The following is a 23,269-nucleotide window of genomic DNA, read 5'->3' as shown; positions in this document are numbered from 1 at the left end:
CACACTCTTCTAACTCTGCTCTACCTCAAATGAAGCGAGAAAGGCAAGCAACAGAGGCAGAGCAAAGAAAATCTATATTTGCTGCTTTTTGCTCAAAAAAAAAGAAGGGTGCTCTCAAACAGCTTTTACACTTGAAGGGGAAGAAATAAAAGGAAGGGGCACTCAAGTGATCAAAGTCAGTTTATTGGCAGAGAAATAAACTAAGAAGAGTTAGGAATTGGGTACTAAAGTATAAAACTATGTGGACTGGTACATTTTACATGTTTATTTATTGTTTATTTATTGTAAGAACAGCTTAATGTGTTAAGACTCCAGGTGCTAGAATCAGTCAAACTCTGGTTCAAATCAGGGCTTCATCAACAACTAGCTATGCAATCATAAGCAAGTGACTTCACCTCTCAGTTTTCTCAACTGTAAGATGAAGGCAGCAATAAAACAGGCAATAAAATGTGTCTATACCTCCTCATTATGATGATCAAATGCAAAACTGTACATAAAATAGTATGTACTCAGTAAACACTGTTAATATGATTATTTATTTAACTGACTATAGTATTACACTGCCAGACAAGATCGGCCAAGACTATTAATTCTCTGAGAGAAAAACTAACATCAGGGTTGGGAAGCTCTTATTTGAATACGAGAATCTAGAGGTTTAATTTCAATAGATGAAGCTATTTTAATTAATGGTACCACTAAAATAAATAGTTTTAATTATGTAAATTAGGTAGCAACTCAAATTTACTATGTTAAACTAATACTTATTTTCCTTAGATGAAGAGAAGAAAAGGTAAAAAGCAAAAAAAAGCAAAATAAGCAGCAAAACAAAAATTAATATTTTTTCATTAAGGTAATAAAGAGAATAAGACAGAAATTACAGGAACCTAATAGTTCTAATCCACTCAGCTTGTTACCGTTTTTCGTCTTCTGAGGGAAGAGGAATGTCAAGTGGGAATAGGACAGACATTAGCTCACAAAACAGAACGAAACATAACTACAGAAAGCATCTCTTGATATAGCACAAGGATTAACCAGGAAGTCTAAAACTGAAAATTAATTTTGTGGTTTATAAGGTCAACAATGTGTAAAAAGAAATGATCGTGGATTTTAAGCTCGTCTTTAAAGGCATGACAAATGTACCTGCTTCTTTTAAAGTGCTGCATTTCTGATAAATAGATGTCCTCAAGGTGGGTGCCCTTACATTATACAGTCTTATCTTCTCAATCCGAGAGTCAAAGACTCGAAGCAAAGGGTCTTTCTCTTCCCATTGAGACATAATTTTGTTATCAATAAAGGTGGCAAACATCTGTGTTTCAATGAAGCGTGAAAGAAATGGCAGGTATGGCTCTGGCTGGTCAGACAGGAAGGAAGCCTGTAGTGAGACAATCAGGCAATTATTAGTGCAAAGAGATCCTCTTAATACTACATGATAAACCTCAAAATTATCTGTTGCTAAGGTCATTCCTTTTCAATCTTATAACACGCAAAACTAATGTATGAAATTCAAAAATCCTTAAAACTTCACTCCCCCCCCCCCATCTTTTAAATTCACAGAATTCAGGTCACTTAAGTCATTAGTGCTGCTCCTACCTTTCAAAACTGATTTACATTCTGGTCCTCATGACCATCATGCAGAAAAAAAGAGCACTGTTAATGAAACATGGTGTATCAGTCGCTACACGAACATCAATTATTCTCTTCACCTGCCATTAAATTTGACACCTTTTCCCCAGTGAGCTGTAATTTTTTCCACTCTCTATTCCTAGACTATGCCAAATACCTCCAAGTCATAAGACAGCCAGGTGATTAATGGATACAATAATAGCATTAATATATGCATAAGCAATACTCTTCAAAAAAAACCCCAACAATATGGAATTTGTGTTTATAAGTAAAATCATCTGTTCTTCAAGTAGATGTTTCCCTAGGTGCCCAAAGTGAGAAACTGATGGATGAGTACTAATTCAAGATCAAACTGCATCCAGACCTGTGCTAACAGAATAGTCTGGGCCTTAACCACTAAAAAAATCACTGCCTGGAAAACCATCCAAAGCAAGCCAAGCCTGTTGAAAACATGTACAGCCAGCCACATGTCCCTGTTACCAGCTTGTCTGCTTGCATGGAATGGCTCAGGAAATTGTGATCAGCTTCTAATTCAAAGGGTTCCTTTCTTTCCTTTGGCTCTTCAGGTCCATGCATGTAGAGGAATTCTAGTCACAACTTGGCACTAGCTAAAATTTGGAACTGGACTACTATTTCACCTACTGGGATGCCTCTGCTTTTCATTCTTTTGATTGAGTGCAATGTGGCAAAAGCCAGAAGGGGAAAGGTGGAAGTATATCTTCTGACCTATTGTTACTCTCCTTAACACTCATAGCTTTCTCCCAGCATATTTATTTAGGAAACAAATTCTGATATTTAGGATGTCTTTGAAAAACTTCCTTACAGAAATCCACTTATTCAATTTAAGTGCCTTCATAGCTTAGATGTAGTCACATAAATCCAAATGGCCTAAGAATGGTTCATAGCAGTCTCCAGAAGTCAGCTCACCTCTTAAAAAGGTATTTTAGAGATAAATATCAACTTTGCTTTTCATAGAGCAAACAGCCTTTTTTCCTAAATGGACCAAAATGTCTGGCTTTTTGATATTCAGATGCTTGTGGGCTGTATCACTTTAAGTCAGCAAAGACTTGGCTTACAGGACTAGTATGTGATAGTTCTGTAAATTTTCCTAGTGAAAAATGAGATGATTACAAGCCTTCTGGAATCCAGCATGAAACTTTCATTTCTCTAGGGGTTATATAAAAAGAATTCCATTTATAGTTTAAAGCTACATAAAGATTAAGAGGAAGAATGTACCAGGGCTTGATTTAGATAATAATTTGAATTGCTCCAAGGATAAATCATGAGTATACAAAGATTAGTTCCAAGCTGGCTAGGAAAACATGTGCAGAAATGGTTAAGGTTAATGAGAAATGAACCTAACAGCAGGAATACATTTGGATAGGTGAAGGCCTCTTAATTTATTAAAGAAGTTTTCTCTAACATACAGTGCATCAGAACTTAACTGTTAAATGTGGTTTATATAACTATCTGAAAAATACCTGATGAAATCAGAAAAAAATCTTTTATACTACCCACCTTTACAGAAATTTTTGTTAACACTTATTTGGCAGATGCTCCAAGATTGTAGATTAGCCTCTTGGAACATAGTAGCTTCTTTGAGAGGTCTTCCATGACACAAAGATACCATTTAGCAAAAGGCCATAATTTATTCTAATTGCAACATCATGCATAAAGGCAAGGGACTGAACTACATCCTAGTGACCTGAAAGAGTTAATGTACACCCCTAAGTGCTTTCGTCTTGGGCAGGGGTAGGGGTGGTGGTGGTGGTGGTGGTGGTGGTGGGGAAAGGAATCTGGTGAATATGTCCAGAAAAACTGGCAGAAGAACATAGTAGACCTTAGAAAGAAGCCTCAACTTCAGCAGGACAATTAAAAGCTAGTATCACTTTCTGTCTTCTTTTTCTGATACTTCGGAACACAGTCTAACAGTCATGAAATCTCATTTTTCTCATAAAACCTCATTTTTTTCTCTTTCGATGCTGAGATAAAAATTTACCTTCTGAAAATAAACTGTTTGTTACCTTTATATGGACAAGTTGTGACTTCACCGTGGGATGAAGACAAAAATCTAAGGCTTTATCAGAAAGGAATAGGCTTCATTTAACTAGATTTGATCCTAAAATATGAGTAAATAAAACTCTTACAAGGTGAGGTAGTGTTAACAGATTTGAAAAATGAATGAAATTTAAGAGTTTCTATTTCAAGTATCTTCAAAGTATAGAAAATTTAAAAATGAGGTTAAAGGCAATTTAATACATGATTCAGTGAGCAGCTTAATGAGCTAGTTCATTTACTTTCCTGTGAAATTATTTTATCTATTATAAAATAGTGGTTAAGAAAAGTTCTTAAGGGGAAGGGTGGGGGGAAAATCTATTTTTAAAAAGTTAGCAAAATCAATAACATATAGACTATTAAGAACCACAAAAAGGGAAACTCTGGTTCTTTTTACTTTATCAAAGTTTTGCATCTGTTCCCGGTTGGTCAGCCATGATTCCAGGTCCTGGGCAGTCTGAATCACAAACGCTTCATAATCTGCAAACATCTGTGTAAAGCGGTTGGCAAAGATCTCTCGGAGTTGAACATTGAGCTGGTAGTCCCTTAGTTCTGCCTCTTCACACTGCAGTTTTAAGTCCTTTTCTTTTTCACCCAGAGAGGCAGAGAGGTCCATTTTTTCCACAGTCACACCAGTCCGCTTGGCCAGAGCCTGGAGACGAGCTATGGTTTCATTGCCCTTCAGTAACTCATACATGCTGATGCTATTTGCAGAGACATTGCCATTCTTCTTGTCATTGACCAAGTCTTTCAGAACCAGATTCTTGAGCTTGGTGGCACTCTCACTGCAATGTAGACTGCCCTCAGGAGGGATCCCAAACTGAAGAAGAACTTCAGAGAGTTCCTGGATAAAATCCACTTTATTGGGGAACTGTGGAAATTCTTCAGGCAACTCAATAAAATGGTTGTCAATATCTACAAAACACAAGTTAGCCTGAAAGAGAAAAAAGAAATACAAAGGTTTTAAAGTAAAGGAATATTGTGTTCTAAAATATTCTTGCCAGCTATTATTAACAAAACTACAGGTTTCCACAGCCTTTTATGTTAACCTTCTCAGAGTTAAGAATTTTTTGTTCTTTAAAAATAAATCTCTGTTGTCAGCATTTTCCCCTATGTAAAAGAATATATATCTTTAACATATATATAAATCATTTCCTCCAGGTCTCATCAGTCTATTATAACTGATGAGGATGTGACTCTGCAATATATGGCATCCAGTAAGTATTCCTTAAACAGGTAAAAGTGCAGAGATTCATAGCACCTTACAAATAGGAGGCACAGGGTAAAATGCTCAGAGTTTGAACTTTCTATGCCATTCCACTGCTCTAACACCATTTATAATTTAGAATTAATAATTGCTAAAACTTAGCAGCTATAGTATTCCAAAATGGAAAGAAATTGGCAAAGAGCATTACAGTTCACAGAAAATCCACAAATTTTCACTTTATCCAAAATTAGCTTCAACCTCATATATGGCAAGACCATTTCAGAAGCCAGGACAAAGAGCAGGAGACAGAGAGGGGTGGGGTTAGTGCCTTGAGAAAAGGTAAGTGACCCTTGAGTAATACAGACTTGACTTGAATATTTCTGAGTCAAGCAAAAGAAGAGGTTGAAATAAGAGAAGATGGCTTTTTTTTTTTTTTGAGTTTGCTTACACTCAAGATTTTTAATTAAAAGACTTTTAAATATCTTTCAAGTAGATAAAGAAAATTCAAGGGGCTAAGTACTTGCATAAAATTTGGATTATCCCTCAGGTACCTGATGACAATATATGCAAAAACAGCATTTTACCTTTTTTGTTCACACCCTCTTAGTCAGAACAAGGTTGTCAGAGTAAAGGAAAACTGGGCTCCTAAATTGGGGCGAAGGAGGAGGGCAAGGTAGCCCATCACATAAAACTGATCCTGACTGTATTAGTATGCATAAGGTGAAGTCAGTAAACAGAACAGGAAGTCTCAGCTCATACTTCCCTCTACCTGGCCCCCAACAATGCCCCCAAGGTCAACAAAGACAGAATTCACACTGTCCTCTGATCTTGAATGCTAACATCCTTCGTAGCTAAGTCTGTAAAGAATCTGACTGCAATGCAGGAGACCCAGGTTAAATCCCTGAGTTGGGAAGATCCTCTGGAGAAGGAAATGGCAATCCACTCCAGTATTCTTGCCTGGAGAATTCCATGGACAGAGAAGCCTGGCAGGCTACAGTCCATGGGGTCGCAAGAGTCGGACACAACTTAGTTACTAAACCACCACCACCAAGATGAAAAAAGGAGAGCAAACACCTGGGTCTCTGTTATTCTCTTTTGATCTCTGTTCTTCTTGTTAGATACTGATAAGCAAGAGTACAGCAGAGTTCCACATTAAGATCAATAAAAGCTCAAGATTTTCTGCTCTCCAAAACCAGAGAATCAACAGTGACTATTTAAGCCTAAGACAACCTTTGAATCCAACCTTTTAATTCTGTAGATGAAGAAATTGAGGCCCAAGAACGGACATGATTTCCTGACACCTGTTCCAGATATGCATCTTCAAACAGCCTGGTGGCTTAAGGGATTCTTTTCTTTTCCATTATGCTTCATTTCCAATGTTAATAGTTTTCCCAAAATAAAGTAAGAGCTGAAGTCATATCTTACTGAAGACAGTAGTGCTACTTACAGCTTTATTTAAATCCACATCTTTATATATGTTTCTACAGTCTCTAGAAAGTAGGATGTATTGTAAGGCTTAAAGGGAGAAACTAGGTCACCATAATTCAAATGGATGATTCAATATCTTTAAAAATGGAAGAAAAAAATTCACTAACTTGCTAATCTAAATGTTAACCTGCAACCTCTCACCACTTAGATTTTGTACTGTCCCTATCATTAACGCCTTCCTGTTATCTTTTTCTATCCCTCTCCTTCCCCCATCAAAAGAGAAAAATGATACGTTTGGGGAAATTTTAAAGCTTGTCATGCTCACGTAATCACTGCTGCTGCTGCTGCTGCTGCTGCTAAGTTGCTTCAGTCGTGTCTGACTCTGTGCAACCCCATAGACGGCAGCCGACCAGGCTCCCCCGTCCCTGGGATTCTCCAGGCAAGAACACTGGAGTGGGTTGCCATTTCCTTCTCCACACGTAATCACTACTGAGCCAAAATGTACGGCAAGGTGGGTGTTCCTGCACTGCAGTTATTGGCTTCTCTCCATATTCCTGCGATTCTCTCTCACTCTCCTATGCAGGCTTGCAAGGGTCCAAATTGGGGTTTTATTGCAAAGAAGAGATAGGGAGTGTAAACTTGTGTTATAAAAATTTATTGAAGACAAACCAAAGAGCCCTTTTTCTACAACAGAAAAGAACTGCATACAATAGGGTATTCTTGTAAGTCAGTTTCTCATTTTTAATACCATTAAATCTAAGAAAAATTTTTTAAACTCAAGAATGAAAAATATACTCAACATCTCAATCCAATGTTGTTTTAGGACTAAATACTTCTATAACTTTGCTAATCAACCTGCCAGAAGCCTGCATGATATGTAATTACTACCAATTAAAAACAACACACATTCCCTCGAAAGTAAGGGGACAAAGGATTGAAGCTTAATGATCTCTTTTCCCAGGAAGCCTGTTCCAATCCTAAAGGCATTCTGATTTCCTTTGTATACATTCTTCGATCTTTCATTCCTCTTTTATTTTTTTTAGCCTCTGCTATTGATATTTGTAAATGTCTTATTCTGGAAAACAGAATACCTCTTAAAGGTGACTTTTTTCCTCTAGATGTCTCCCAGGATATCACACACTAGTAGTGTATGAGACAACTGTTTGCTGAATGAATGAATAAGGCTCAAGGAGATGGTCATTTTATGGAACCTTAAAAATGGAGGCAATAGAATAAAGTATCCAAAAACATGAGGCCAGGGCAGCTCTCTCCATGTTTAGTAAGAGTTCGGCTTTCTCAATGGCTGAAGCTGGCATAAGTGTATGTCAGAGAAGAAAATTTAACAGTTTCATAGAATTTTAGGGCAAGATATGACAATAAGAAAGTAGCAAAAGCAAGTTATTAACAAAAAGAAAATAGCAAAAGCAATGCTATTTCAGCTTTTCTCTTGCTTTTTGTCTACCATTCATTGTAAAGATGTTAGAAAGTGAGGTACCAGTCTATACAACTAATTCTCAGTGTTACATCCTTGCACCATCACTTTCCCATACCCCACCAAAAACAATGTAAGAAACAGCTACCTGTGCCTATCATTTTGGAATCATGGGGCTAGTGAGTGCGTAGTTAATTATAAGCCTATGTAGTTACATTAGTTAGCTAACAACTAAAGTCATATCTTCTTAAAGTAATCATTTTGTAAACTTATTTTCACAACTATTCTAAGAAACTCTCTCACTATTTTTAGCTATTATTTTATTTTGCAGTTTTTAGGGAAAGGGGAATATTACTAGCCACTCTTAAAAATGATTATTTTTATAACCATTTCCTCTTCCAAATTATGTGTGTGGATTATTTCATCTCATTGTAAAACAACAGCAGAGCAAAGTGATATGCCATTAGCCTTTTCTTCTAAGTCAGTAATGCACACATGTATACTTTCTATACAGAAGCACTACTATTTTCACAGCTGATTCAGGTTATTTCATATTATTCTACTCTATGAATAGATAAGTATGTATACTTATTAAAGTACTGATTTAGTAAATGATTTAGAAAAATCACAGGTATTACTATAAGAGCTTTCAGAGTATGTAAGTATGTTCAGTTTTAGAGTCAGAGGATACATATAGACACATAGAACAGCAAGATTTCCTAATAACAAATACTTCAAGCTGGCATTAAAATTCTCTAAAAGTAAATAAATAAAATTTTCTCAACAATTATTACTCATGCAAAAATGGAAACGCAATATTTGTGTCTAAACAAATATAATTTAATTAACATGTAAATAGACCAGATACTCAACAAGAAACTAAAACACATCACAGTTTAAATCTTTAAATCAAACTGTTTTTGGCTAGTCTATTTCTTTTTCCTTGAAAATTTAAAGGGCTTACTTCTTTGGACCAACAAAACACTTACATTAACTTAATAACAGAGAAAATGAGAGTTCAGTTATAAGAAAAAAGAGGTATCCAAGAAAGAAGCAGAGAGCATGCACAAGCTCAAAAGGAACAAGAGAGTTTGCATGTGTATTCTACATGACCTGAATTGGCTACTTTCCCCTGAACAAAAATGTTCATTTTGGTAAGAAAACATTCATTAGAATAAAGCAAGAAATGGATGATTACAGGAATCATTTCTGGGTATAACATCTGTGGCTTAGTGTGTTATTTTAAATTCACTTATTAAAATGAGAATCTCTATGGGAAATAATAGCAAATAAAGTAAAGCACAGCATGAAAAATTTTACTGAGAAAGGTGCTAATTAAATTGCTAATAATATAATGTAATTAACCATTTTATGTTTTTTAATAGGCCATGGCTCTCTCATCAATATTTCAATTCAAAGTCTTTACATTTCAATTCTGAGTACTATTAAAACAGCTAAAAATTAGATTCAAAATGCTTTCAATAATTCCTGTTTATTTTCTTTTGAAACAACATTGGGAAATATAACACACAGAAAGTATAGTAATCTTAAGGTGGCCTAAAAGCTAAGGGTTAGAATTTTTATCTCACTCAGCTAGCTAATCTGACATTCAGAAAAAGTTGATAATTGGTCTTATGTCTGAAAACAAAGACTAAGTATTTAATATTTCCATGATCCTTAGTTTGCAGAAAGATTTTACTTTTCATTTGACAGAGGTTAAAAATCAAATTCACTTCAATTAATACAATAATTTTGAAGGATTTTAAAACTGCGCTGTACCACTTAAAAACAAAATTTAAAACATGAGTAAAAAAATAAAATACTATTAGAATAATAAAGCAACTAGATAATACTACTATCATTCCATCTTCACAAATTTTCAGCTGTGAAAATCTGCCACTGTTCTGTTTCGAACCATGTTTCATTATTGACTACGTCACATAATAACCATTAGAAGTCAGGATCTGAATGCCAAGTGTCTGCCCTAGACCTACTTGGAAGATTCAGAATAGCCAGAGATGCAGTTTGGACAAAGACAATGTTATCTAACAAAAGTGGCCCTGACCTAAATTAACAAAGAACAAATGCTGCATCATTCATTTAAAGTTTTACCTCTTGAGGAAGTTCTAGCTTAGAACGGTCAGTTCCTTCTTTTGACTGAAGGCCCATCAGATAAGGGACAGGAGCATCAAGAAAATGTAGCAGAGAAGCAGGGAGGATGGGCACATAAACATGCTGCCACTGAAATGGGAACAGAAGTGTGGTGATGCCTTCAGCCACAGTCATCAGGCGTTGATAATCTGCATAGAACAACAATAACAGAAACGGAGGGGAAGATTCCAAGTCAAAACATAATCACTGCATTAAGCTTAAAAACATCAATTTCCAGAAAAATTCTTGTGCTAAAATCCTAAAGTGCTAAAATTCTTGTGCTACATTCTTGAGCTAAAATGCTTCTTCATGACCACACAGAACAGAAGTCAGTTCTATCCCATCATAATTTAAAGAGCTGAAAGGTTTCACTTGAATGATTTTCAGGGGGGTATGAGTAGGTGGGAAACATCATCAAACTTTTTGTTTACGAAAACACTGGTATGTGAACTGACATTCCTTTAAAATGCAAAGCAAACAAGAACTAATAAAATTGTTCTTGGCATTTCCCCCATTGAAAATGTGTAAGAATACTGTTATTGATCCCTTTTTATATACATGTATTATCTATGTAATCCTCAATTCAGAGGCTCTTTTTTTCTTGTATAAATGATCATGGCTATAACCTATAGTTGTCCTGATTATATTTATTTTAGCCTTCATTTCAAGGATACAAGATATTTACAGTCACACTTCCTATGTTAACCTCCAACTGAAATTCAGAGACAAAATGGAAAGTTACTGGAAAATTAAAGGTTGCTTTTCTTATTGTTTTGTTTACATGAGATAATTCATCAAAACTAAAAACTGTCCACAATATTAAAGTGCCTCTTTCCTCCTCACAGTTTTACTGAAATATAATTAACATATAATATTATATTAGTATTAGGTATATAACATTATAATTTGATATATGCATAAACAGGAAAATATATTACCACAATAAGTTCAGCTAATATTCATTAACTCACATAGTTATAAATGAAGTGCCCTCTAAAACCACTCTGCCATGGATGCTATACATACATATGTCTACTGTTTGTTGTTTAGCTGCTAAGTCTTGTTGGATACTTCTGCAACCCCATGGACTGTAGCTCATCAGGCTGATCTATCCATGGGATTTCCCAGGCAAGAACACTGGAGTGGGTTGCCATTTCCTTCTCCAGGGGATCTCCACAACCCAGGGATAGAACCCGCATTTCCAGCAATTGGCAGGAGCCAGCAGTGGTACAGACATATGTCTATAATCCCTATTTAAACCTTTGGAGGCAGACATGTCATAACTTAATTTACAAAGGTAATATTGTGCATACAACACATACGTGAACTACCTAGGGCAGCACCCTATAATCAATTAATGTTTCTGCACCAAACTATATGAGTGTCCGAGTATACCCAAAGAATCTAAATAGGGTCATGCTGGTTCAGATCTAATTTTACTAATAAATGTGTTACCAAAAAATGTTTGGTCTTCAGAATAGATATTGTAGAATTGTAATAATTCTCTCACAGAATTCACTGTGCACAAATACAGTAAAATCTGAGGGAGTAGGCTTTGGGGGAGACTTTTTTAAAAAGTTAAGGGAAATGAGCCGATGTTACTTGGTTCATATCAAACTCAAAGAACACCCAACCACACACAAGCAAGATGTTTTCCATTAAAATTTTTCTTGTGTTGTTTTATAATCTGTAAATGACTACTTTTAATAGTCTATAACAGGATTTTGGTCACGAATTATCATCTACCCACAGCCTATATGTATTTAAAAATTTCCTTATCTGATTCATTATTAAGTGTTAGGTGAAAACCTGCTTAGAGGAGCACTTCTAAAAAATATATACCAGGCAGCTTGAAGGAAGAGGGTGCTTCGTATTTCGTGGGTTGCACAGTGACCTTGCTTGTAGCGGATGGTCCCATGGGGCTGCTTATGCTCAACAGAACTGCATGGTTCAGCTGTGAGCATCCCATCACTCTGTGGTAACAGGGAGGCTGAGCTCTGAGAGCTACATCAGTTCCTGGGCTTCAGGGTTTTTAAAATTTTTTTCTCAATTATAAGCCAGACACAGGTGAAATGTTCGGGGTTTTAAGCAGTCAGATTGTGAGCCAGTTATCTACTGATCTATTTACTGAGCTCCAAATTCACTCCGCAGGTGGTCTATGAAAATGGACTGGCCAGTTAGCATGTCCTCTTTTACAGTGAGCGCACCGTGAAGCTTTGCCAGTAGAGATAACTAGAGAGACACTGTGGAGGAAGGGCTTCTCTCAGTGGCTTTGGAGGACAGTGGATAAGGTGCAGTGTTTTGTGTGCTTTTGTTCCTACTGCATGGCTGATCAGTGGTGTGGATCTGTGAGGACGTCTGACGGTCCACTTTCCTGGCCACACACCTAGAGTGGGCAGTCTCAGTGACTAGGCCCTCCTAATAAGGATAGGGCATACTCATAGCTCACAGCGACTGCTCACTTGGACCCGGGAGGTTTGTTTTCTGCTTGTCTGACTGAGGATCAGTTCCAGGCAACCCACTGGCCTCCACCATCCAATAAGCTGTAACCACATCTTCTTCAATGAAGTATGAACCTTAGCCTTGGGAAGTAGGCCTCCTTCCAAGTTGGTCCTTCCGAGGATACCCTTTAGAGTGTTCTTCATGTCACTATGGTTACTTTCCTATTATAGCTTAATAATTCTTCATATCACATTCCTCTATTTAAATTACTGTGTGGTTTAACCTGTTTCCTGATTGGACCAATGCTGAAAGGCAGAGGGTTTTAAGCACTCAAATCAAATCCCTAGCAGCTTGGCTACTTTATTTACTGTTAATGGGAAAATGTTTAATCTCAAAGGAAAAATAACTTCTTTAAGGAATGGCAACTGGCCATCTTAGGCTATTTTCTTGCTTTAATTATGGGAAACTTTCACATGGGGAAGTGAAAACAAATTATATACTTCCCACCTTTCTAGCAGACATGAAAGACTGATATACGTAGTTTATTTTTCCTTTGCCACAATTCCGTGTGTTCCATGTCTATTCTTCTTTCTAGTTCTGCTTTCTCAAGGACAGTATAAATGCCACATGCTTTTTAATAATGCAGTTACTTAGCAGAAACAAGGCAATTCTTTTTAACTGAATCAAGAAATAAAAGTTAGTTTTCTCTAAACATTTTTTTAAAAAATTAAATAACTTAGGAAAATTATTTTTTCTTTGATACTCAACATGATGAATGTGTAGTAAGTTTCCATATTTAAGATATGTCTCAGCTTCATAATTTGGTCCTTTCTTGCCTCATTTCTTACCACCACATATGTAGCCAAATCATATGTTAGCAATTCAGTTCTGAACATGACAGGTCCCTGCGCCTCTGTAATCCTTTCCCTCTGCCCAGGATGTCTCTTTCCCTTGCAGTACCTGGCTAAGTTCCACTTTTTCTTTAGGCAGTGGTTCCTTTGGAAAGCATTCCCTAAATACTTTTTATTGGCACTACAGTCCCTTTCACATGCTTCCACAGTATCCCACCTCTATTTTCATCACAGTAATTATTCCTCCCAGTAAAACTATCAAAATTCTATTATAATTATCTATTTATGTGTCTCTCCTCTCTTCCCGGCTAAACATTATTTGTTAGAGCACCAATGACTATATTTTTAATCTCAGAGTTTCCAGCACTTGGTACATGGCCTACTACATAGTGAATGGTCAACAAATGTACACTGAGAAATTATTATGTGAACATCTAAGGCATGTAAAATGAAATAAAACTACCAGACATTATGCTTGACCATCAGTTCAGTTTAGTTCAGTCGCTCAGTTGTGTCTGACTCTTTGCAACCCCATGAATCGCAGCACGCCAGGCCTCCCTGTCCATCACCAACTCCCGGAGTTCACTCAAACTCACGTCCATCGAGTCAGTGATGCCATCCAGCCATCTCATCCTCTGTCATCCCCTTCTCCTCCTGCCCCCAATCCCTCCCAGCATCAGACTCTTTTCCAATGAGTCAACTCTTCGCATGAGGTGGCCAAAGTACTGGAGTTTCAGCTTTAGCATTATTCCTTCCAAAGAAATCGCAGGGCTGATCTCCTTCAGAATGGACTGGTTGGATCTCCTTGCAGTCCAACAGACTCTCAAGAGTCTTCTCCAACACCACAGTTCAAAAGCATCAATTCTTCTGTGCTCAGCTTTCTTCAGAGTTCAACTCTCACATCCATGCAAGACCACAGGAAAAACCATAGCCTTGACTAGACGGACCTTAGTCGGCAAAGTAATGTCTCTGCTTTTGAATATGCTATCTAGGTTGGTCATAACTTTTCTTCCAAGGAGTAAGCGTCTTTTAATTTCATGGCTCCAATCACCATCTGCAGTGATTTTGGAGACCAAAAAAATAAAGTCTGACACTGTTTCCACTGTTTCCCCATCTATTTCCCATGAAGTGATGGGACTGAATGCCATGATCTTCGTTTTCTGAATGCTGAGCTTTAAGCCAACTTTTTCACTCTCCACTTTCACTGTCATCAAGAGGATTTTTAGTTCCTCTTCACTTACTGCCATAAAGGTGGTGTCATCTGCATATCTGAGGTTACTGATATTTCTCCTGGCAATCTTGATTCCATGTTTTACAACAAAACACACTGTCAAAAATTTGCCTAGCAATTGCAAAAGCACAGACCCTGAGATGGCCTAGCCTCTGCTATCTCATCCCTGGGACTTGGCCCCTGTCTACCAGCATCACTGTGAAGAATAAGGTCAGCCCTATGGGGACAGTCAAGCAGCCTGAGGCTGGAACTGAGATTGGGAGCACAGGACCCAGGCTACAGCCTCAGGAGATGGCTGAGTGACACAGGACAGGTCTAATGCTGGCTGATGGTGCAACAGCCCATGGAAAGGCCGCACTTACTGGGGTTTACATATTACGAAGCACTGACAATGGAGGTGTGAAGATAGTTGTGTCCAGCATACCTTTGGTGAACATCCTGATGAAAGCTGGAAGATTACACATGTACTAACCCAGGGCAGTGACTGGCTACTGACTGAGCCAGACTGGCTTTGAGGCCTTGGACCTGACTAGTTCACAAAGGTATCTCAAAAGGCAGATTACAAATTCAAATGAGCATTTAAAAAATTAGCCTCAATGATGGCTGAAGAGTGAGCTATATTTTGCTTATCAGATTGACAAAGATTAAAAAAGAAAATCCCAGCAAAAATGTGGAGGAAAGAGTATTCTCATATATCGTCTTATAAAGGCAGCATAAATTGCTAGACCTTTGTACTCAGCAATATTTTTCTAACGCTTAAAAATAAAACAGATCATCTGACCCAGAAATTCTAGTTAATTTATCATATAAATAAAAATATATGTACATGGATGCTTAAAGTGTATAAAATGTTATTTATACAGTAAACTATTTGCAATATTCTAAGTAACTAACAAAAGGGTTAGATTTATGGCCACTTATATAATGAAATATACTAAAGCTATTAAGAGCATATCTATATTATTACCATGGAAAACCAAAATGTGTTTGACAGCAGTAGGAAGCAGGTAGGTACTAAAAACTTGCTAAAATTCCCCTTTGGGAATTTGGGTACTTTGGGTACATATTCCCAAAGAACCAGTTAGAACTGGAAATGGAACAACAGATTGGTTCCAAATAGGAAAAGGAGTACATCAAGGCTGTGTATTGTCACCTTGCTTAATTAACTTATATGCAGAGTACATCATGAGAAACTCTGGACTGGAAGAAACACAAGCTGGAATCAAGACTGCCAGAAGAAATATCAATAACCTCAGATATGCAGATGACACCACCCTTATGGCAATAAGTGAAGAGGAACTCAAAAGCCTCTTGATGAAAGTAAAAGAGGAGAGTGAAAGAGTTGGCTTAAAGCCCAACATTCAGAAAACGAAGATCATGGCATTCAGTCCCATCACTTCATGGGAAATAGATGGGGAAACAGTGGAAACAGTGTCAGACTTTATTTTTTTGGTCTCCAAAATCACTGCAGATGGTGACTGGAGCCATGAAATTAAAAGACGCTTACTCCTTGGAAGGAAAGTTATGACCAACCTAGATAGCATATTCAAAAGCAGAGATATTACTTTGCCAACAAAGGTCCATCTAGTCAAGGCTATGGTTTTTCCAGTGGTCATGTATGGATGTGAGAATTGAACTGTGAAGAAAGCTGAGTGCCAAAGAATTGATGCTTTTGAGCTGTGGTGTTGGAGAAAACTCTTGAGAGTCCCTTGGACTACAAGGAGATCCAACCAGTCCATCCTAAAGGAGATCATTCCTGGGTGTTCATTGGAAGGACTGGTGCTGAGGCTGAAACTCCAGTACTTTGGCCACCTCATGTGAAGAGTTGACTGGAAAAGAGTCTGATGCTGGGAGGGATTGGGGGCAGGAGGAGAAGGGGAGGACAGAGGATGAGATGATGGCATCACCGACTCGATGCACTTGAGTTTGGGTGAACTCCGGGAGTTGGTGATGGACAGGGATGCCTGGCGTGCTGCGATTCATGGGGTCGCAAAGAGTCAGAGTCAGACACGACTGAGTGACTGAACTGAACTGAACCCAAAGAACTGAAGGCAGAGTGCTGAAGAAGATATAGTCAAATGTCTGTTTATAGTACCATTATTCACAGTAGTCAAGGTGGAAACAAAATGGGTAAATGGATAAACAAAATGTGGTATATACATATGATGGAATGCTTTTTTGCTTTTCTTTTTAAAAAATTTTATACAATGGAATGTTATTCACCCTTAAGAAGGAAGGAAATCCTGGCATATGCTACAATGTGGATGAACGTTAACGACATTATGCTAAGTGAAATAAGCGAGTCATAGAAAGACAAATATTGTATAATTCCACTTAGATGAGGTACTTAAAGTAGTCAGTTCATAGAAACAAATGAAGAATGGCAGTTGTCAGGAAGGGACTAAGAGGACTAGGAAACAGGGAGTTACTGTTGAATGGGTATAGAGCTTCAGTTTTGCAAGAGGAAAAACCTCTGGAGACTGGTTGCAAAACAATCTGAATATACTTAGTGCAATGTGAATATACTGAATTTTTCACTAAGCAGTAGTTGCGATGGTAAATTCATACATCTTTTTTTTTACTACAATTTTAAAAACTTACTGAATCTAATCTACATGGAAATAATCTGTGGGAAGTGGAATCCCCTCCAAAATGGATCTATAAGAATAAATAATTTGAATCTGACTTGAAAATGATTTTTTATTTGATATGAGATGACTTTTTAAGAAAGTATATATAGGTTTCAAAGACAAATAGGCTTGCAAAATAGGTAATGAAATATATATTCATTGAAAATTGTTTTCTATATTAAAGGTCTTGTTTAATTCATAATTTTAAATATAACTTCCTATAAATATCTATATTCATAAAAATATAATTTTCTAACACTCATGAGGATCTGTGCAAAGTAGTATCTCTTATTGCTTCAACAATGGTTACAACAAAAACAAAATATTTACACACATACTGGGTACTTAAATTATTTAATGTAGGTTAAACATAATTGGTAATTGCTGGTAAAAGAAAAAAAGATCTGCATTATTTCCCTTTTTATATTACTAACAGTTATATTATACCTAACATTTGTTATATTCTATAATAACTGTCACAATCTGTTCATTTTTAGTTCAATGATCTGTTTTAAACATTTCTATTTATGACAATGTTATAGACTAGGGCTCCAAAACTAACCTAAAAATGGTAAATAAAATAACTATTTAACACCCAGTACGTGACCATATGAATTTGCAAAAAAATATAAAGGAAGTCATTGGAGGCCGGGAACAAAATGGGAGCGAGATTTCAGTGTGGTAAAGATGAAATGTCTGGCTGTCTTTGGAGTGTTTACTGAACTAAGGTGGCCAAGGCGTCAGTATTATTTTTGTGCATGCTGAGGGACAAAGTTCAAGAAGGGCTAGAATTAAAATGGTAGATCCTCTTGCAAAAAAGTCAGATCTAAAAAGGGCAAAAAACTCAGGGAAAGGAGACCAAGAAAGGAAAAAATAAAACCAAAATGATTACAACAAAAAGTCTGTGTTGCCAACGAAAGTTGTCTGCTCTGGCCCTGGCCCTGGCCCAGGGAGGAAGGTGGAAAAAAGCCTTCCTGAAAATTCCTATCTACTGGCTAGTTTTCAAAGGTGTTTAGGGCTCTCATGCTATTTGTAAGGCCCAAAGAAAGACTCACAGTGAAAACTATAACTTAAAGTAAACTAATCTGTGCTGCCAGTGAATTCAGGTAATTGGTGAAGGAAAATATAAACCCTCCCTGGAGGAATAAATCCTCAATCCTCAATTCATGAAATACTGAATTTATGTGAAAAAGAATGTAAGATGTGTATGTTTAATGTATTTAAGGAAATTAAGAGAAAAATTAAGAGTAAGACTATTTATAGGACCACTGAAATTAAAATGTCAAAGGAAGGGTTAACTAAGGATTGATTAAACATGGGCAAAAGGAGAATAAGGTGAGAGATAAATCAATCAGAATACAGCAAAGAGACAGACAGACAGAAAAAGAGGTCGAAAGATATGGAAGACTGAGCAAGACAGAGTAACACATTTAATTAAAGTTTCAAGAGGATAAAAAAAGAAAAAAGACAGATGGAAGTAAAATTCAGAAAGAAAACTGAGAATTTTCCAAAACTGGTGAGAAATATTAATCCTAGATTTCAGGAAACACAATGAATCACATTAGGACAAATAAAGAAATCCTCATCTAGATAAATCACAGTAAAAATATGGGACACCAAGGACAAACAGAAAATCATATATAGAGCCAGAATGAAAAAAGATTTCTGGCCAAGGAATTACAATGAGAGTGACTATAATAAATGACTTCTCATTTAAATGAGAATGGAATGGTTTCAAGAAGATACTGGAATATAATGTGCTAAGAGGGAGAGGAAAACAAACCTTTCAGTACAGAATTTAATATCTAATGAAACCATCTTTCAAAAACAAGGACAAATTTAAAACACTGTTAGATGAACAAAATCTAATAGAGAACACCACCTCACTTAAGGAACTTGTAAGGATAAACTTTAGGAATAAGGAGACTAATCCCAGAAGAAATATTTAAGATATAAGATGGAATGTGAATTTTCAACAAATGGCAATTATGAGTAAGTTCAAGCAAAATCAAGTAAATAAATAGATCTAACTTGAGGGATTATTAAAATTTTGAACAACTATAATAAGTAAGCCATGATGGGGGTGACTGAAGTCAAAGCATTTTTAGAGTATCTGTATTTTAAAGATTCTTATTAACATAATACTGAGTGTTCATGTTAAAACCTCAAAGCTTACCATTAATAAAGGGAAACAGAGCATATCACATCTACAATAATTAAATTAAAAAAACAAATGAGAAAAATCTTTCAATTATTTCAAAAGAAGGCAAAAAAGAAAAAAAAGGAGAAAGGCAAATGGTTAAAATAAATGAAAAATTTAAAATCATTGGAATATTGAATAATGAAAATACCAGATACTAAGACTTCATGGCAAATAGATGGGGAAACATGGAAACAGTGACAGACTTTGTTTCTTTGGGCTCCAAAATAACTGCAGATGGTGACTGCAGCCATGATATTAAAAGACGCTTGCTCCTTGGAAGAAAAGCTATGACCAAGCTAGACAGCATATTATAAAGCAGAGATATTACTTTGCCAACAAAGGTCTGTCTAGTCAAAGTTATGGTTTTTCCAGTAGTCATGTATGGATGTGAGAGTTGGACTATAAAGAAAGCTGAGCACCGAAGAATTGATGTTTTTGAACTGTGGTGCTGGAGAAGACTCTTGAGAGTCCCTTGGACTGCAAAGAAGATCCAACCAGTCCATCCTAAAGGAAATCAGTCCTGAATATTCAATGGAAGGACTGATGCTAAAGCTGAAACTCCAATACTTTGACCAGCTGATGTGAAGAACTGACTCATTTGAAAAGACCCTGATGCTGGGAAAGACTGAAGGCGGGAGGAGAAGGGGATGACAAGAGGATGAGATGGTTGGATGGCATCACTGACTCAATGGACATGAGTTTGAGTAAACTTTGGAAGCTGGTGATGGACAGGGAGGCCTGGGGTGCTGCAGTCCATGGGGTTGCAAGGAGTCAGACATGATTGAGTGACTGAACTGAAGACTTGTAGGGTACAACGATCACAGCACTCAAACACTCTAGATGCCAATATTTGGGGGTGGGGTGAGCCCAATGCAAATAAAAAACAAAACCATAAATTAATAAAGTAGAAAATAAAGATACAACAGAAAATACAGACAAAGGTAAAAGTTCTTTATAAAGACTAGTAAAACTGACACACTTTACGGGAAAATAATCAAGAGAAAAAAGAGAGCAGGCACAAATAAACAGCATGAGGGATGAAAAGGGGAACAAAACTACAGACAGCAGAGACTAAGATGATAAGGAAATATAATTAAGACTTTATGTCAATAAGCTGAATGGCAAGAGAATTTTTCCTAGATAAATAAGAAATGAACAAAAATTGATTCAAGAAGGAATAGAGGAGCTTCTAGGTTGGTGAACACACTGAGGTGGGGGTGGGGGGAGGCCCGCCCTCCAGGCACGGAAGCTATGCGTTCCTCCTTGAAGATGTTCTCCTATACATCTCCATTTGGCTGTTTCTGAGTTGTAGTCTTTGTGATAAATGGTGACAGTAAGTAAAGTGCTTCCCTGAGTTTTATGAGCTGCTCTAGTGAATCCTGAATTCACAGTTGGCTGGACAGAAATGTGGGTAACCTGATCACCCTATTTGTGGCTGGTGTCTGAAATGAGGGCAGTTCTGCAGGATCAAAACTTTAAACCTGATGTTAAATTCACGTGGCTAGTGTCAAAGTGAACTGAATTGCCAGTATCATGTCTGACAGATGTCAGGAAAGAAAAAAAACTCTCATTCAGTGTCAGAAAATGTGGGAGCTAACAGAATGACTTAGGTTTGTAGAAACATGTGGTCTGGGGAGAGAAAGGATGAGGAGCAGGGCAGGGTATGAGGAACTGGAGAAACAATGAGGAGCAGGGCAGGGTATGAGGAACTGTTGACCCATGGGAGGCCACATGGTTAATCACGGTATAGAGCAAAAGTTGTGCTGAGATAAATCACTGAAGGTAAAAGTTATTAATGGAATTTATTGATGGATCTAACTCCTGGGGAGTTGTTTCAATGGATGTATAAAGAAACCAGTAAGAAAAAAAGTGACACGTGCAATTCCTTGATTGATTGAGCTATAACAGCTAAAACAAAATTAAAAGAGACTGCAAGGTCAGATTTTGTTGCTGGGCAATCTAGCTTCAAAGCTTCCCTCAAAGGGAACAATTATCTGGGGACAAAGGTCACCAAGGTTCACTGTGGGGGTTGGGAAGGGCAAAACCAAGAAACTACCGAGAACAGGGGCTTACTGTGAAGGAACTATCATTTCCTTTGTAGACTGGCACCACCAGCTTCCTGAAGAAGCTTTACTAAAGGACTAAGAAAGAAATTTAGGAGCAGTATATTCATTTTTAAATGCTGTAGGGTGGAAGAGTTGATGCAGGACCACAGCTAACTATGGGACAATCACAGATGGCTATCCATGACACAGACATCACAGTGGGTTATTCCTGAGAGAACAGCCAGCCTAGTGAACTGGATAAAAGCTACTATGTTTACACAAAGAACAGGGACTGCCTGACTCCCTCTAAAAATGTGAAGTAGAATAACCCAGATGAATTCACCCCATGAGCGGCTAAGCTTTCACTTTTCACTATCTTGCACTGGAGAAGGAAATGGCAATCCACTCCAGTGTTCTTGCCTGGAGAATCCCAGGGGCAGGGGAGCCTGGTGGGCTGCTGTCTATGGGGTCGCACAGAGTCGGACCTGACTGAAGCGACTTAGCAGCAGCAGCAGAGGAGTGGAAAAGAGGAAAAAGAAAGGCGTCACAGGACTCATCCCCGAAGGATGGAAATCTGTGGATGGTTAAGAAATGGGATGAATAAAATGGGCATTGATGGGGTTGAAACAAAGGTCTTTTTAAAAAAATGTATATTTTTATTTATTTATTTGGCTGCCTTAGGTCTTTGTTGCAGTACTCAGGCTTACTAAACCCATGTGGGATCTGAGCTCTTCCATCAGGGATCAAAATCATGTCCCCTGCATTGCAAAGTAGATCCCTAACCACTGGACCACCAGAGAAGTCCCTGAAACAAAGGATTTAACACAGTACTATTTGAGACTGGCTGGATCAAAGGGATCCTCCTGCTGCTGCTAAGTCACTTCAGTCGTGTCCGACTCTGTGCGACCCCACAGACGGCAGCCCACCAGGCTCCCCCGTCCCTGGGATTCTCCAGGCAAGAATACTGGAGTGGGTTGCCATTTCCTTCTCCAGTGCAGGAAAGTGAAAAGTCAAAGTGAAATCGCTCAGTTGTGTCCAACTCCTAGCGACCCCAAGGACTGCAGCCCACCAGGCTCCTCCGTCCATGGGATTTTCCAGGCAAGAGTACTAGAGTGGGGAGCCATTGCCTTCTCCAGGGACCCTGCTAGTATCCCTGTATAAAATGGCGTTAAACTAGTTGAGTCTATCTACCCCAGTTTGGACAAATTTAAGACACAGGGAAAGCAAAGATTATAATGAGAAACCATACAGGGTAACAGGCAGATTATCTGAGGTGAAGACTGACAAGAAGGACCAAAGTCTCTTGGCTCAAACCCCCTGCTGGCCAAAATGATCAGGGAAGAGAAGTTTCTGGGACTCCTTTACTTGGATGGGACGGCATGCGCTATGATACCAAAACCCTCTGGTGAAGTCTTAACACAGGCTACAATTAGATTGAGAGAATATGAAAAAAGTTAAGGTTGACTGGATTAAGGTTAAAGTCTGGGTGAAAACTGGAATCTTTCAACAGGCTTTGTTGTTGTTGTTCAGTCTCTAAGCTGTGTTCAACTCTCTGACACCCCATGGAATGCAACATGCCAGGCTTCCCTGTCCTTCACTGTCTCCCAGAGTTAGTTCAAACTCATGTCCATTGAGTCAGTGATGCCATTCAACCATCTCATTCTCTGTTGCCATCTTTTCCGCTTGCCCTCAATCTTTTCCAGAATCAGGGCCTTTTCCAATGAGTCAGCTCTTCATATCAGGTGGCCAAAGTATTGGAGCTTCAGCTTTAGCACTGGTCCTTCCAAGGAATTTTCAGGGTTGATTTCCTTAAGATTAACTGGTTTGATCTGCTTGCAGTCCAAGGGACTCTCAAGAGTCTTCTCCAGCAGCAGAATCCAAAAGCATCAATTCTTCTGTGCTCAGCTTTCTTTATGGTCCACCTCTCTCATCTATACATGACTACTGGAAAAACTATATGGACCTTTTTTG

At 37.7% G+C, this 23,269-nt stretch overlaps 1 protein-coding gene across 1 annotated transcript in view; it reads right to left on the bottom strand.

Annotated features, from left to right (window-relative positions):
- The window catches only part of DENND5B (DENN domain containing 5B), a 223,163-nt gene that overhangs the window by 66,247 nt on the left and 133,647 nt on the right, over positions 1–23,269 (bottom strand). The window contains exons 4-6 of the mRNA XM_068970701.1: positions 9,858–10,045; positions 4,076–4,612; positions 1,141–1,372 (exon numbers count right to left, since the gene is read on the bottom strand). Of these exons, the coding sequence (XP_068826802.1) occupies positions 1,141–1,372; positions 4,076–4,612; positions 9,858–10,045 (957 nt within the window). The remainder of the gene's footprint in view (positions 1–1,140; positions 1,373–4,075; positions 4,613–9,857; positions 10,046–23,269) is intronic.

The sequence above is a fragment of the Capricornis sumatraensis genome, chromosome 4 (assembly GCF_032405125.1).
Source record: "Capricornis sumatraensis isolate serow.1 chromosome 4, serow.2, whole genome shotgun sequence".
Taxonomy (NCBI): domain Eukaryota; kingdom Metazoa; phylum Chordata; class Mammalia; order Artiodactyla; family Bovidae; genus Capricornis; species Capricornis sumatraensis.
Note: the sequence above shows the minus strand (reverse complement) of the source record. Positions and strands in the feature narration are given on the sequence as shown.